Source organism: Trachypithecus francoisi, unplaced genomic scaffold, assembly GCF_009764315.1.
Source record: "Trachypithecus francoisi isolate TF-2019V2 unplaced genomic scaffold, Tfra_2.0 Lachesis_group15, whole genome shotgun sequence".
In the NCBI taxonomy this organism is placed as follows: Eukaryota; Metazoa; Chordata; class Mammalia; order Primates; family Cercopithecidae; genus Trachypithecus; species Trachypithecus francoisi.
In genome coordinates this window covers 106,107,512-106,121,426 of record NW_022681460.1, presented here as the reverse complement: position 1 = coordinate 106,121,426, position 13,915 = coordinate 106,107,512, and the positions used below count along the sequence as shown (strand labels likewise).

The following is a 13,915-nucleotide window of genomic DNA, read 5'->3' as shown; positions in this document are numbered from 1 at the left end:
ACTCCAATGCCTGTGCTTCACGTAGCACTCAAAAGCCCTCGAGTTAGTCCCTGTTAACTCCCAAGGTGGGGAATGTTTTGTTAGAACTGCATATCCAGTATGGAAGACATCAACCACATGTGCAAATTAGAATACAATTAAAATTCAACCCCCTCTGCCACTTAAGCCACATTCCAAGTGCTTTATAGCCACAGGTGACCAGTAGCTCCACTAAGACAAAGTTCTGGTGAACACAACTGGGTGAGAACAGGGTGGTAGCAAGGCTGGCCGGAAACACTACCCACTACTCACACAAAAGCCTTAGAGATGTAGTCCAATGGACTTGGCAAGGTCTGGTTGTCAACTTGACTCCCCTATTTCGCCAGGGGACTCCGCTATCTAATCTGAAGCTCTCTCGGCCCAAGATGCCCTTATACCAAGCCATGAACACAGGATCATTTCCCTGTAATCCAGGGCTGGTAAACCTACAAAGGGGGTTTTTAAAAAACGAAGCCCTGTGGGGACAGCCTCACCACTCAAGTGTTGTCTGTGGCTGCATTCATGCCACGTTGGCAAAGCTGAGGGTCCCCACAGAGACCATCACACAAATCTACTCTCTGACCTTTTACAGAAAGTTTACCAACCCTGACCCTGACATAAGCCCAAATGACAAGAGAGAGGTCTTACTTACACATATCACCTTAGTAATTCAAGAACCTTCAGGTGCTATGGCTTTGAGATGGAGTCTCCTTTACTGTCGCCCAGGCTGGAGTGCAGTAGTGTGATCTGGGCTCACTGCAACTTCCGCCTCCTGAGTTCAGGTGATTCTCTGGCCTCAGCCTCCCGAGTAGCTGGGACTGCAGGTATGTGCCACCATGACCGGCTAATTTTTGTGTTTTTAGTAGAAACGGTTTCACCACACTGGCCAGGCTGGTCTCCTGACCTCAAGTGATCCACTCGCCTCGGCCTCCCAAAGTGCTGGGATCACAGGTGTGAGCCACCGCATCCAGCCCAGGTGCTATAGTTTTATCGCATGTGCTTTAACTGGGAAGGTGGTTTCAGAGTCGAGACTTTAAAACTACTCACAATTTCCATCCCTGGCACCATAAACATTTGCCTCACAGCAAATGAGCAATGTCACGTATGAAGCCAAGTGTCCTTGCTGTCTTGTGAAAGAGAAGCTGGGTGAGGGCCTCCAACAGGAAGTGATGGTGTCTACATGTGGCTTCTCGTCACGGCTGCCATGTTGCAGGGGACTCTGCAGGGTGCCACTGTATCAGCCTTGGGCTTTGCTCACAGCATGAGCCCCTGCGCCTGGCTGCTCATTTTGAAACGAGACTGCTTCAGCTCGCTGCTCCTGTGTGCGAGGCCACGCGGAAAGGGCCATTGTGACCACAGGCCCTTGCTGTCACACGGTGGTTTTTCAGGACTCCGAACGCTGTCAACAGATGGCATCCACACCCCACAGAGGGAGAGGACACAACAGTCCCGGGTTACAGTGAGGCCGGGGAAGGGGAGTTCATTTTTCTTTAAAATTTCAACTTGTCTCCCCAAAACCAGCTTCACAAACTCAAACTCCTGACAGTGTAACTGGGAGTGCGTGTAAAAGGGAACACGGCACACGACGGAAACATTACAACACGTTTTTTGGAAAAAGAGTCATTTAATATCTCAAGGGAGAGTAGGAACTTTGAGTTACCTAAGACTACAGCCAACCCCCAGCCCAGAACAAAAACAAGACACCTTAATGTTCGTTCAAAGACAAACGCACAGCGAACGGCGCTCGCACCCCTGCTCCAACTCCTCTTTCTAGGGAAGGAAGGAGGGAAGGGCCAGGTCCCCGGGGGCCCTCACTCCCTGCTATCACACAGGTCACAAGGCAGCTCTCAGAGCAGAAGGCACACACAATGCAGTGGAAGTTGAGAAAGGAAGTCACTCCAAGGTACACACTGGCCCAGAGACCAGGAAACCGTGCCACAGAGCTGGAAGGCAAGGCCGATGGGACAGTGCGAGGACCACGTCCACGACAGCGCCTGCCGCCCCGAGGGGCCTCATGATACGTCAGGTCACATCTCCAGTCACCTCATTTGTACACAGCTCCCTCCTGGAAAACCTTTTATTTCTTAAGAGCAGATGTGACTAGTTAGAGGCAGAAAAAAAAAAAAAAAAAAAAAAAGAAGAAAGAAATGAAAACAAGAGACCCTGCCCCCGCAAAACGGAATTAGAAGGAAAAGTACATTTCGGTGAAACCTTGTTACAAATGCCAAGGTTTCCCAGGACTGTTTCCAGGGAGAGTAGAAATCTTCCTCCACTTCCACGTCACTCACTGAATTATAATTTTTATAGAAAATTTTATTCAACATACAACATTTTCCAGCAAAAAGGCAATATACAGGAAGAGTTGGTGTACACTGCTCCCACAGAAACAACCCAAAAAATACCGGAAAAGGATGAAAAATAAGAGTGATTTGCTGATTCTATTTTACTGCACTCAAAACTAGACACGCAGCTGGCATTAGCTCCAAAAGAAAAGGAAACGGGGCTGCGACTGAAATAAAACTACACACAATGAATATCAACATCAGTGAAATTCACTTGCAGACTCACCCAACAAAAAGGAACCTCCTCCCAGTGGCAAATTGTACATGTTCATTCATTAAATATACAATTTCATTTTTCCTTTTTTTTTCCTTTTTAACTTTTTTACAAAGTCAACAGCGTACTAACCACTAGTGAGCATGCCCTCTTGCTAAAAGGCTTTTTTGTTGTCTGTTCCACTTTAACGAAATTCTATGTATAATTCTTTCACCTGCTCGTATGAACTGTTGAGATCATAAGTCTGCCGAGGCAGCAGAGTAAACCTTAATTGAATTTAACAATGTTCTTGATTTAATAAAAAAGACCCCCACGATGTCTGTCCGGACTGTATTCAGTGCATCCACTTTGCAAAGGGGCTGCAGACAGTAGTGGCTGACGAGGTGAGACGAGTTTATTAAAAAGCCCCCAGGCAGCTGGAGGAGGAGAACCCGAGGAAGGGCCGACAATGCACACAATGAAGGGAAGAGCGCTATTTATTAGGTTGTGAGTTTCTCTGTTTTGCCTTTACAGATGCACAAAAGGTCATTGAAAGTATAACTGAAGGAAATAGGTCAGACGAGCCTAAACACAAGACTTTCTAGATGCAGGGCTGGTGCACGGGACCCCAGGAAGGCAGCCGAGCCACTCATGCCCACTAGGGACAGCCCAGAGACCTTGAGCCAGGGACCCATGATCCACTAACCTCTTCTCCCCCATTGCGCTGACAGTTGCCTTGCACTGTGGTTACCATAAAATAACTCTCATTGGCATCCAAGCTTTATAAAAACACCTTCATTTTGCTCAAAAAGGGCAGTCAATAGATACAGAGAAGCCAAACTGAACAGCCTCAATAAAATAAAATTAACACCAGCAGCGAATCCTCTTGCTGAAGACTTCGGCTAGAGGGCACGTGCACCAAAGTTCTAGGCTGTTAAGGGGCCACCCACACACCGTCCTCGCCTTGAACACACCAGCTTGGAAATCAGTTATGGATTTTAATGGCCTTTTCAAGGTAAGTGTAGCGACTCCTCTTTGGGGCTTTGTTGAAGTGGTCGAGCCCTAGCCAAGGCCGAGGATGAGACATATTACCTGGTGGGGACGAAGAAAAGCAAGTGAGGCCACAGAGCAGCCCTGGAACCCCTCAGGGGGGTGGTGGCCAGTGAGGCATGCATCCCCGTGGCTCCCCAAGGGGTAAGTTTGCGGGGAAGCCAGGACCTGAACTGCACGCCCACCTGGAGCTAAGAAGGCCCACACCCTGACTGCGCCTCAGAGCCACTGTCCTCACAACCCTCAGTTTCAATCACCCTGAACACACATCCAAGCTTCTCTCCTTGAAGAACTCACAGGTTCCAAAGGATGTAAGGATCTGTTAAGAACGCATAGGTTATGGAACGCTATTGCTCCTGGTTCCACAGGTCGCCAGCGGAGAGAGAAGAGCTGGCACTTGACCCTGGGGCTGCCCCTCCCGGCCCCAGACCACTGGCTTCTTAGCCTGAAACCCACACCAGCCCCCGAGGGGAGAACCCTTACCGGGCTGTGGCTCAAAGTCTTTCAAATTTACTTCATACTCGTCTTCATTTATGTACTGGTGTCGGCCCATCATTACAATTGCAAATTTAAACTAAAAGAAAAAAAATTAAAACTCCTCCATTACTTCTGTATATCAGTAAAACTCACATCTCTGGCAAAAAAAAAAAAAAAAAAAAAAAAAAAAAAAGGCCTAGGCCGCTATGCTAGGCAAGGCTTGAGCCTGTGGCCCGTCAAGCCCCCAGGAGGCCCCAGCTGCACACCTTCTCAAACTCCTTCTCCTGGATGTCCAGCAGGCTCTGGATTCGCTTCATCACTTCTCGAAAATGCTCGCCCTGGAATGGCAAAGGGCACGTGCTCACAGTCACTGCCGGCACCCCCGGGCCACGTCACGTGGCAGGCACCCCCGGGCCACGTCACAGTCACTGCCGGCACCCCCGGGCCATGTCACAGTCACTGCCGGCACCCCCGGGCCACGCCACGTGGCAGCCACCAAAACCAACGCCCAGCCCCAACAGGAGCGCAGATTCAGCAAGAGCAGCCACTCAAAGGCTCCAGGTTTTGATGCGAGCCACTTGGCCAACCACATCATCATACCTGGTGTATCCTCAGCAAAAACGGGATTCCGAACGTTCCGAAGACCTCTTTGTGGAAATGTGCCACTGTGACAAGCATCTCATTCTCTTTGTCTATGTCCACCTGGTCCAAAGGGATTTCCTGGGGACATGGACGACAGACACAGTTCTGTAAGTGCAAGTGATGCGGTCAAAGTGTCCATATCTCAATTCTCACACTACTCTAACCTGGAGGGTAGAGCCTCTTTTTGCTTAAAATGCCACACCTGGATCCAGCCAGAATGATGGGCGCTCATGGGAGCCTCAGCCAGAAGATATCCAAGTTTCTTCCTCCTCCCCCAAAAAACTGAATTTTAAGAGACCAAATACTATTATCCCAGTCCCTGTGGAAATGTCAACAGCTCTAAATCCAAGTGATCCACAGTTTCTGTCTGGATTCGGTTAGTAACCCAAACTGAGGACTAATCTCTGTGCAAAAACACTGCAGGTCCACCCACGAAATCATATACCTCAATTACTAGTATATAAACACAGTCCAAGCTACTTGTACACTTTGCTGTGATATTTAAATACGCAGCAGATGGGGCTCATGAATACTCTTTGGTGCCAATGGTGTCGGGGACAGATACCTCTATTCGAAACGTCCGGCTTGTTGCAGGAGATAAACATTCTAATAGTTCATCTTCTTGATGGACACCGATGATTTTGTAGCTTACAATTTCTAGCAGCCTGAACAGAGAAGAAAAAAAAAAAATGGGGCAAAACGAAGTATGTATACTCGCATAAAAATAAAATGGTTTTCTAGAAAGAAATAAAGTTACCATGATATGCTTTTTTTTTTTTTTTTCTTTTTGAGACAAGAGTCTCACTCTGTCGCCCAGGCTAGAATGCAACAACATGGTCTCAGCTTAATGCAACCTCCGCCTCCCAGGTTTAAGCGATTCTCCCACCTCAGCCTCCCGAGTAGCTGGGACTATAGGTGCGTGCCACCACACCCAGGTGATACTTGTATTTTTAGTAGAGACGGGGTTTCACTATATTGGGCAGGCTGGTCTCAAACTCCTGACCTCGTGATCCGCTCGCCTCGGCCTCCCAAAGTGCCGGGATTACAAGCGTGAGCCACCGTGCCCAGCCTTTTTTTTTTTTTTTTTTTTTAAGGGGATCTGAAATATCAGAAACAGAGACTGGGGGCAAGGCAAGCAGAGGGGGTCCCCTCGAAGCACAAGATTAAAGGGCTCTGCTGGACACAGTGGAAGTGGCCACACTTGGGCAGAGATGGACAGACTGGGCCTCCAAAAGTTGTGTAAACCTTTCCCACAAGGAATTCACATTCAGGTGATTGAGGCGTTTTCCTCACTTACTCTTATTAGGTAACAGATTACGGTCTCACTGTTTAATAACTGTTTTATTAACACTAAAGAAAATTTGGGAACCACATGGCCCCAAAGGCCATTTGTCCTCCAAGTGACTACAGGGCAACGTAGAGAGAATCATTCCCATCTCTCTGAAATAATCAATTCAGGGGCTTCTTTCTACAGCCCAAATGTTGGCTAGACGGATCAGAAGTGATTCAATCTGTCAAATACAAAATCAAGAGTCACCCTTTCCAGTTTCAGTTCGTCATTCAAATGGAATCATATCGTTCCTCTGTATGGCTTTTCTATAGGAATCACGCCTTGTTACTACAGCTAATGTTATCAGAAGATACAAGATGAAGGAGGAAAAACATGGCTTAACTGTGAAACATGCATAACCCTCTGCACCACACCGGCTTGATGTTACCCTTGAGACTTGAAAAACTGGAGCAACACTGGGTCTGTGTTGAGTTTCTGTGCAACTGTCTTTGCAACCTGAGGCACACCCCACTGAGTCTGGGAATGATGCGCATGGATTCTGGCTGGGTGGTTTGCACCGACGCAGCTGCAGAGGTCAGCGTTACTGCCACCCCTAACTAACTGTCCACATTTGGGCTCAAGAAATACTTGCCTAAGTTTCCCTGATGCTTTCTCCCCAAGCTCCACGGCCTTTTTACATTCTTCTAACAGGTCCCGGACACACCCATGCTTGTCTGGATATAGTGTTATTTCCTAAGTAATGAAAAGATAAAATAAGTGCTTTCAAGAAAGCATAAAAGGTCTACTACCACAAAGGAAGAGAGGAGAAAGTTGCATCATTGTTCTCAACTGTCCCCAGCTGGCCCCCATGAATGAGCTGGGCCTGGTGACATACACCTGTAATCCTAGCTACTTGGGGGCTGAGGTGGGAGGATCACCTGAGCTCAGGAGGTCTAGGCTGTCGTCGGCTGAGATGGTGCCACTGCACTCCAGCCTGGGCGACAGAGTGAGACCCTGTCTCAAAAAAGAACCACCTAAAATGTGGCTGGGTGTGTCTTCTGTTTGGAGCAAGCATGTGACACTGGAGCTGTTTACACTAGCAGCTTGGGGAGTAAGCGCACAGCGGAGTCAAGGCCCGCTCCATTCACAGGCCTGCTGGACTCCCTGAGACCAGGCCGTGGCAGGAATAGCTGGAGAAGGATTCTCCCCCTCAGCCAAGTGGCAATGCTTAAGCATCACAGTGGGACCTGGAAGGGAAGGGCTGGCTTCCGAACGAATGGTTCCTTAGCTCAACACGTGATGCACCCAAAGACCTCAGGAGGTCTTGCCAGGAGGCAGGAAAGACTGGCCCAGGGCGCCCCCAGCCCCCTTCATGTGCTGTTGTTTAGAGTGCTTTTCTTTGGTGTCTTAGTTTTCTTTTTTTTTTTTTTTTTTTTTTTTTTTTTTTTGAGACGGAGTCTTGCTCTGCCGCCCAGGCTGGAGTGCAGTGGCCGGCTCTCAGCTCACTGCAAGCTCCGCCTCCCGGGTTCACGCCATTCTCCTGTCTCAGCCTCCCGAGTAGCTGGGACTACAGGCGCCCGCCTCGTCGCCCGGCTAGTTTTTTGTATTTTTTAGTAGAAACGGGGTTTCACCGTATTAGCCAGGATGGTCTCGATCTCCTGACCTCGTGATCCGCCCGTCTCGGCCTCCCAAAGTGCTGGGATTACAGGCTTGAGCCACCGCACCTGGCCTGTTGTCTTAGTTTTCAACGTCTGGGGACAGGTAGAAACAATAAGCAAATTCCAATAAAAATTAAAATTCATAGTATTAAAAAAACTTACCTCTTCCCTAAATTGGCTGTTTAACCATATACATTTAAAACTTCGCCTGTTCTCAAAGTCTGTGATTTTCATCTTAAGCTATTAAGAAAAGAAAGATTCACGTCAGATACCGTCACCAAAAACCCAAGCCTTCTCTTTATTACCCATAGTTACATTAATTTGGACTCATACCTGCTGATAGTAAAGTTTCTTAGGTTGTCTAGGCTTGAAGAATTGTAGAAGATCTCTTAAAGTACCTTCATAATTATGTCTAAGAGGATTACCTGGGCCATCCCTATAACTACACAAGAAAACAGCATATAAATAAATGACTTGTTTATTTGCCTACAAACAAATATCTGTGAGTGAGCATAAAAGCAAACCGCTGGCCTTACATCTGGACTTGAAATTTGGACCTAGCATGGGGTTTAACTTAATACTCCTGTTTCCCGAGAACTATGTCCCACTCGCTGTCACACTTGAACGCTCTCTGCAATAGTGACAAAACACCCAGCAGCCTGGCAGGACTGACCAGCTGGACACATGAGAGATGCACTGAGGATGTATCTAAAGTCAGTCTGGCTTTGGATGAGGCTGTCAATTATTTTAACATCTCAGAGTAATGTGGTCAAGATGTGAGTGGTGACAATTCCGAAACTAAGCAAGAAATGGCATGTCAGGTGAAATGGCGAGCTAATTATTAGTTCCAAGATGTTTCAATGAACTGTGGAAAGCATGCAGTCAACAGCAAGCAAGTGTCCATGCATGTGACTTACCCTTGTGACTTGAAAAACTGGAGCAACATTGGATCTGTGTTGAGCCTCTGTGCAACTGTCTTTGCAACCTGAGACATAGAAAGGAAGGTTCATATTTTGGGGAAAAAATTGAAACCTGGTCATAAACTTCATGATTAATTACGTAAAACGTGCTATGAGCAGCCTGAATTTAAATTCCGTAGCAATTTATTAAACAGGAATAAACTGTATTATCCCTTAATGTATCACCATGGGAATAGCTATCTGATGAAGACAACTTTGAAAAGGTTTTCACTTTTAATGGTGAGGTCTACAGGTTCTTTTCTGATGGCAATTATTCTAGCTCCCATGGCAGTATCAGCCTGAACCCACTTCAGTCGGAGATTTCCTCAGGCATAGCCCCTCCTGAACCAAAACCATGAGACAGCTTCTTCGACAAGCATTTTAAGAAATAAATTTGTCTTTCGGGAGTGGGATCTGAAGAGGAAAGGAGCATTTATTAAATACCTGAAAATAATTCATTCTATTTGATAACGTAACCACAAATCCAGGATCATTAGGGATTGTTTTATCACAGAAAATGACATCAACGCGGTGGTAGAGATCTCGGAAATACTCCTTTGCGGTGGGTAATTCACTGTTATCATTTTCGGGGTCATCCCTGGTGGGGGGAGAAAGTTTGCAGTCTGAATCAAAGTCCATGGCAGGGGGTAGCTGGTAAAAATGGCATCATCTTTTACACAATAGTGACACCAACAGGCTGTCTTGCAAGATAAATTCAGGTTCCCCTTTGTAAGCGAGGCAAGTATGCAAGGGGATACACTGAGCCAGGCACAACGTAGTGGCTTTACATTCTCATCCCACTACAAAACAAAACCCCCTTAGGTAACAGCACCTGTGCCTCCTCTACAGGAGCAGACTTGGACACAGTGTCTTACCCAAAGACCTGACAGGTGGTGGAGCCCAGTCTCTGACCGTCAGTCAGCAAATCAAGGCTTTCGTGTGCCATCGAGCCGCTTTCAGACACTGAGTGTCTAAGACCAAAGACTGGTGGGTTTACATGAAGACAAACTGAAATGAATTACCCAAGTAGGTACATTCTAAGGAGTTTTGATTTCATAAATCTTAGGGGAAGGAAGCAATTGTTCCCACCCTGCTAACAGTTGTCACGTGCACGTGAGACACTCTAAGGAACTGAGAAGAGCTTTGTGGAATGAAAATGTTCACCACACCTAATTTCAAAACCCAGAGAAAGCCTGTCAACAGAGCTACATTAAAAACAAAGACAAAAACAAAAGCGCGGCCCAGGATCTAGTACAAATGTTTCTTGGTTCTACAACTTAAAAAATCCTGAAATTAGTAGAAAGTGATACAGTCCTTCACAAAGTACATACTTCTGAAATACTATGATGTCACCGTCCATTAGTTCATCAAGGGCTTTATCAAGAGACACGTCATAGTCCTGAATTCTCTCTGTTAAATTCGGTTTAACTTCCTACAGCGAAAGATATAAAATTGTTACATTGCAAAGTCTGTCTAATGTTTAATATGGCCAGATAGTCTTCCATGTACTTAAGTATTTGCTTTACACCCAATTCTATTCACGTTTTAAGTTAAAATGTTAACGGAAAAAGCTAAATAAATAAATCCACAAATATGTAAAACTGATTCTAAAAAAAAAAAAAAAAAAAAAAAAAAAAATCACAAATCTAAATATATCCTTCTTAAGATCATCTGAGACCCTGAGTTAGTTAGTAGACCTAACAGAGTAACAAATCGGGGTAAAAAGAACAAACAGAACCCTCCACAAACCACTAAGAATATACTACTTATGGAAAAATAAACCATCCAAACCTCATAGAGGATAAGGCTAGTATCTTGAATAAATCCTGCTCTGTCACACATAACTGGGAGCAAGTCACCTAGGAGAAAGAAGATATTTTAAATGTGTAGCTGTAATGTACTGAGCAAAATCTACTCAGAAGGTAAGTGCACAAAGGACTTACGTATTTTACAGGATATTGGTGTGTAGATATGCCCACAGTAATTCAAGCTCCGTGTTTTGGGATCATACATCTTCAAAAATAACATTACATCATCTACAAGGTTAATAAACAAGTTTTGTTAAGATCCAAACAGTACAATGCTTAAAAAACAAAATAACAAACAAACAAAAAAAAACAAAAACAAAAAACCAGTAAGCTGAATAGCTCAGTGACAAGTGAAATGACAGCTTAAGGTACCTAAAAGTGACTTCAGATGTGGCTTAGTCACGAAGCTGAGGCTATGACCGCAGAGTTTCCGAACATCAGACCCATGGAAACCCACTACATTTAGACAGTCAAGACGGTATGGAGTGCAGCAAACTTAGAATTCCTAGTTCTGAGACCTGGCACTGACTGGCTGGAAGAGCGTTGCCACGGGAAGATTGCGCATGGTCTTGTGTCTTTGCCGGAAGTGACCACTCACAGCAATAAAAGTGTCATTTTATAGCAAGGGTCAGCAAATTCCGATCCACCTGTTTTGTCGATAAAGTTGTACTGGAAGACAGCCAGCCCGTTCATTTACATATTCTTTGTGGCCGCCTTAGTACAGACAGAAAGGCCTGAAACGCCTGAGATATTGCCTATCTGGCCCCTGACAGACGTTTGCAACCCTGCTCTTTAGGATATGACCAACGCGATTAGCACAGCACAGCAGCTGAGACTGAAGACAGAACAGGACGGCCCCACATGGCTGCTACTGTCTCCGGGCCTCACAGGAAACTTGCAGCCAAGTCAGTCTTATTTGACTTCATCAGGAAGTCAAGTGAGCATTTGTGGACTTGATCAACAGATCTTTCTGCAAGGTAAGAAGGCTTAACCCTGTGTGTTTAGAACAACAATCCAGGAATCCAACGCTACTGCTCTAAGTGCAGGCAGGCGTCTCGTGGGCACTTACGATCTTTATCAAACTTGGGTAAGGTCGCTCCACTAGCAGCCAGCTCGGGATCAACTGTTTCCAGGAATATTGTCCAAGGGTTTTCATTATCACTGAGCTCAATCATCTATTTCCAAAAGAGACGCTGATTTTAGAAGAGTCTAATGGCTTAGGTGACAGAGCGAAAAACTACAGTCAAGTACTGAAGAAAACGTCCAATTCTAGTTAAGTGGACCAAAAGGGAAACAAGCTGCACTAAGTGCAGAGGACTAACACCTCCTGCACGGTTCCAAACCAGATACGCTATTAACAATATTTACTGTTTTATTGCCGTCGGCTTCATTATCTAACATTGCTGGCCGTTTTGTTCCATTACTCCTTGCTTGCATGGGCCACAATCGAATTTGATCTTGTGGAAATCCCTGAAAAAATATTAATAGATTAAGATAAAAACACACTCATATTTTAGTCCTCTGTAATACACACACATATGTATATACATATATATACATATACATACACATATAGTCAATATGCTAATGTTAAGATTGTGATGGTAGCCCGGGTGCTGTGGCTCACGCCTGTAATCCCAGCACTTTGGGAGGCCAAGACGGGTGGATCATGAGGTCGGGAGTTCAAGACCAGCCTGGCCAAGATGGTGAAATCCCGTCTCTACTAAAAATACAAAAATTAGCTAGGCATGGTGGCAGGCGCCTGCAATCCCAGCTACTCGGGAGGCTGAGGCAGGATAATTGCTTGAAACCAAAAGGCGGAGGTTGCAGTGAGCCGAGATTGCGCCACTGGGTAACGAGTGAAACCTGTCTCGAAAAAAAAAAAAAAAGAAAAGAAAAAAGACTGTGATTATAAGAAAAAGAATTCTAATTCTTTCCCGGTTGATTTGGACAACTGTGACTTATCCTTCAGGATCGAATGCCCATTTTACAAAAATAAAGAGGGGATGGGGGTGCAGGGAGTGGAGTGGAGGATGAGGAAAAGCGGTGGAAACACGTCTGTGAAACCCTCTGGGTTCCCCAGAGCTGCAGTCAGGGGGCTCAGTGGTTTTCTTGCACTTTCTCAGGCAGGAAACGTTCCTGGGTCACACTCCTCAATGTTAGACAGTAGCTGGACACAGCGTCCACCCCCAAAGGCAGTTAGTCTTTTCTAGTGACATGGAAGGAAGGTGGACCTTGGGAGCCAGGGTGGGGAACATCCATAAGACCGGCACGCACCATGGTTTGAGAGAGGCTCTGAACAAACTCAGCAAGCGAGGAGTTCTTCAACACTTTGAACACAGTGTATTTCACTTTTTCTTCATCGTACATGTCATTTCCTTGGTGGCCACAAAACTGGTCCTCTGCGACTATCTGAAAATTTGTATGAAAACACAGAAAAGACTTGACAACTGACAAAAAATGAGTCCACACTGAACACATTTAAACATTAAAACGCTGAAAACTCATCTTTTGTTCCAAAGAAACTTCTTCAAAAGACCAATGAAGAAAAACAGCATAAAATGACCAAAATGTAAACCTATTTATTTAGAAAAGGAGGCTGTGGGCTGGGCACAGTGGCTCACGCCTGTAATCCCAGCAACTCTGGGAGGGTGAGGCAGGTGGATCACGTGAGGTCAGGAGTTCCAAGACCAGCCTGACCTACATGGAGAAACCCCATCTCTACCAAAACCACAAAATTAGCTGCGTGTAGTGGCACATGCCTGTAATCCCAGCTACTTGGGAGGCTGAGGCAGAGGTTGAGGTGAGCAGAGATCATGCCACTGCATTCCAGCCTGGGCAACAAGAGTGAAACTGTCTCAAAAAAAAAAAGAAAAGAAAAAAGAAAAGGAGGCTGTGTTTTAGTGCAATAACTTAACTCACCTATAAATTGGACCTAGCTAGACAGCCAACTGTGAGATGACCTCCTCCCTTCTCCAACCCCCACAGTACTTTCTGAAGCAACACACACCCTGACGTGCACTTGATCGCTACTCTGTCTGGTGGCCTGACTTCTGACACCCAAGTCTTTACTCCTGAACCGGCCCTGCCCGCCACCAACAGGGCCAGGTGTTACAAATGCTCAGGCAGCTGCCCAGAGCAGCTCAGGGCGTAACAGTCCTGGTGTGTGTATCAGGAACTAATCTGGGACTGAGACCAAGCTCAGGACAGCATGTGGAGCAGCTTCTCTCTGGGCAGTTGCCCTGCTGTGCGCTGGGTGACCCAAGGGTCCCAGAGGGGCGGGGGCTGACCTGCACGTGCGTACAGAGATGGGTGCCTTGCTTCGTGGTAACCCGGGAGTCCCAGAAGGGTGGGGGCTGACCTGCACTTGCATATAGAGATGGGCTTCCTGCCGCTCCTTCCGCTTCTGAGCCTCGATCCTTTTCTCTTCTTGTAATCGCTCCACCAACTGCTGAGGAATATCATGGTCGGTGACCGCCTGTAAAACTTCACCTGCAG

General features: G+C 46.2%; 1 protein-coding gene across 3 annotated transcripts in view; it reads right to left on the bottom strand.

The window, feature by feature from the left end:
• Window positions 1-1,625: 1,625 nt before the first annotated feature.
• Window positions 1,626-13,915, bottom strand: part of USP7 (ubiquitin specific peptidase 7) — a 76,447-nt gene continuing 64,157 nt past the window's right edge. Inside the window, exons 15-31 of one of the 3 annotated variants that reach the window (XM_033235781.1) lie at window positions 13,779-13,909; window positions 12,695-12,829; window positions 11,786-11,887; window positions 11,487-11,592; window positions 10,553-10,645; window positions 10,401-10,468; window positions 9,941-10,041; window positions 9,054-9,207; window positions 8,568-8,635; window positions 7,984-8,092; window positions 7,813-7,890; window positions 6,645-6,745; window positions 5,288-5,387; window positions 4,681-4,800; window positions 4,347-4,418; window positions 4,087-4,177; window positions 1,626-3,645 (exon numbers count right to left, since the gene is read on the bottom strand). In XM_033235781.1, coding sequence (XP_033091672.1) covers window positions 3,539-3,645; window positions 4,087-4,177; window positions 4,347-4,418; window positions 4,681-4,800; window positions 5,288-5,387; window positions 6,645-6,745; window positions 7,813-7,890; window positions 7,984-8,092; window positions 8,568-8,635; window positions 9,054-9,207; window positions 9,941-10,041; window positions 10,401-10,468; window positions 10,553-10,645; window positions 11,487-11,592; window positions 11,786-11,887; window positions 12,695-12,829; window positions 13,779-13,909 — 1,736 coding nt within the window. In that variant the 3' untranslated portion in view covers window positions 1,626-3,538. The remainder of the gene's footprint in view (window positions 3,646-4,086; window positions 4,178-4,346; window positions 4,419-4,680; window positions 4,801-5,287; window positions 5,388-6,644; window positions 6,746-7,812; window positions 7,891-7,983; window positions 8,093-8,567; window positions 8,636-9,053; window positions 9,208-9,940; window positions 10,042-10,400; window positions 10,469-10,552; window positions 10,646-11,486; window positions 11,593-11,785; window positions 11,888-12,694; window positions 12,830-13,778; window positions 13,910-13,915) is intronic. The other 2 variants (XM_033235782.1, XM_033235783.1) reach the window with 2 other exon arrangements.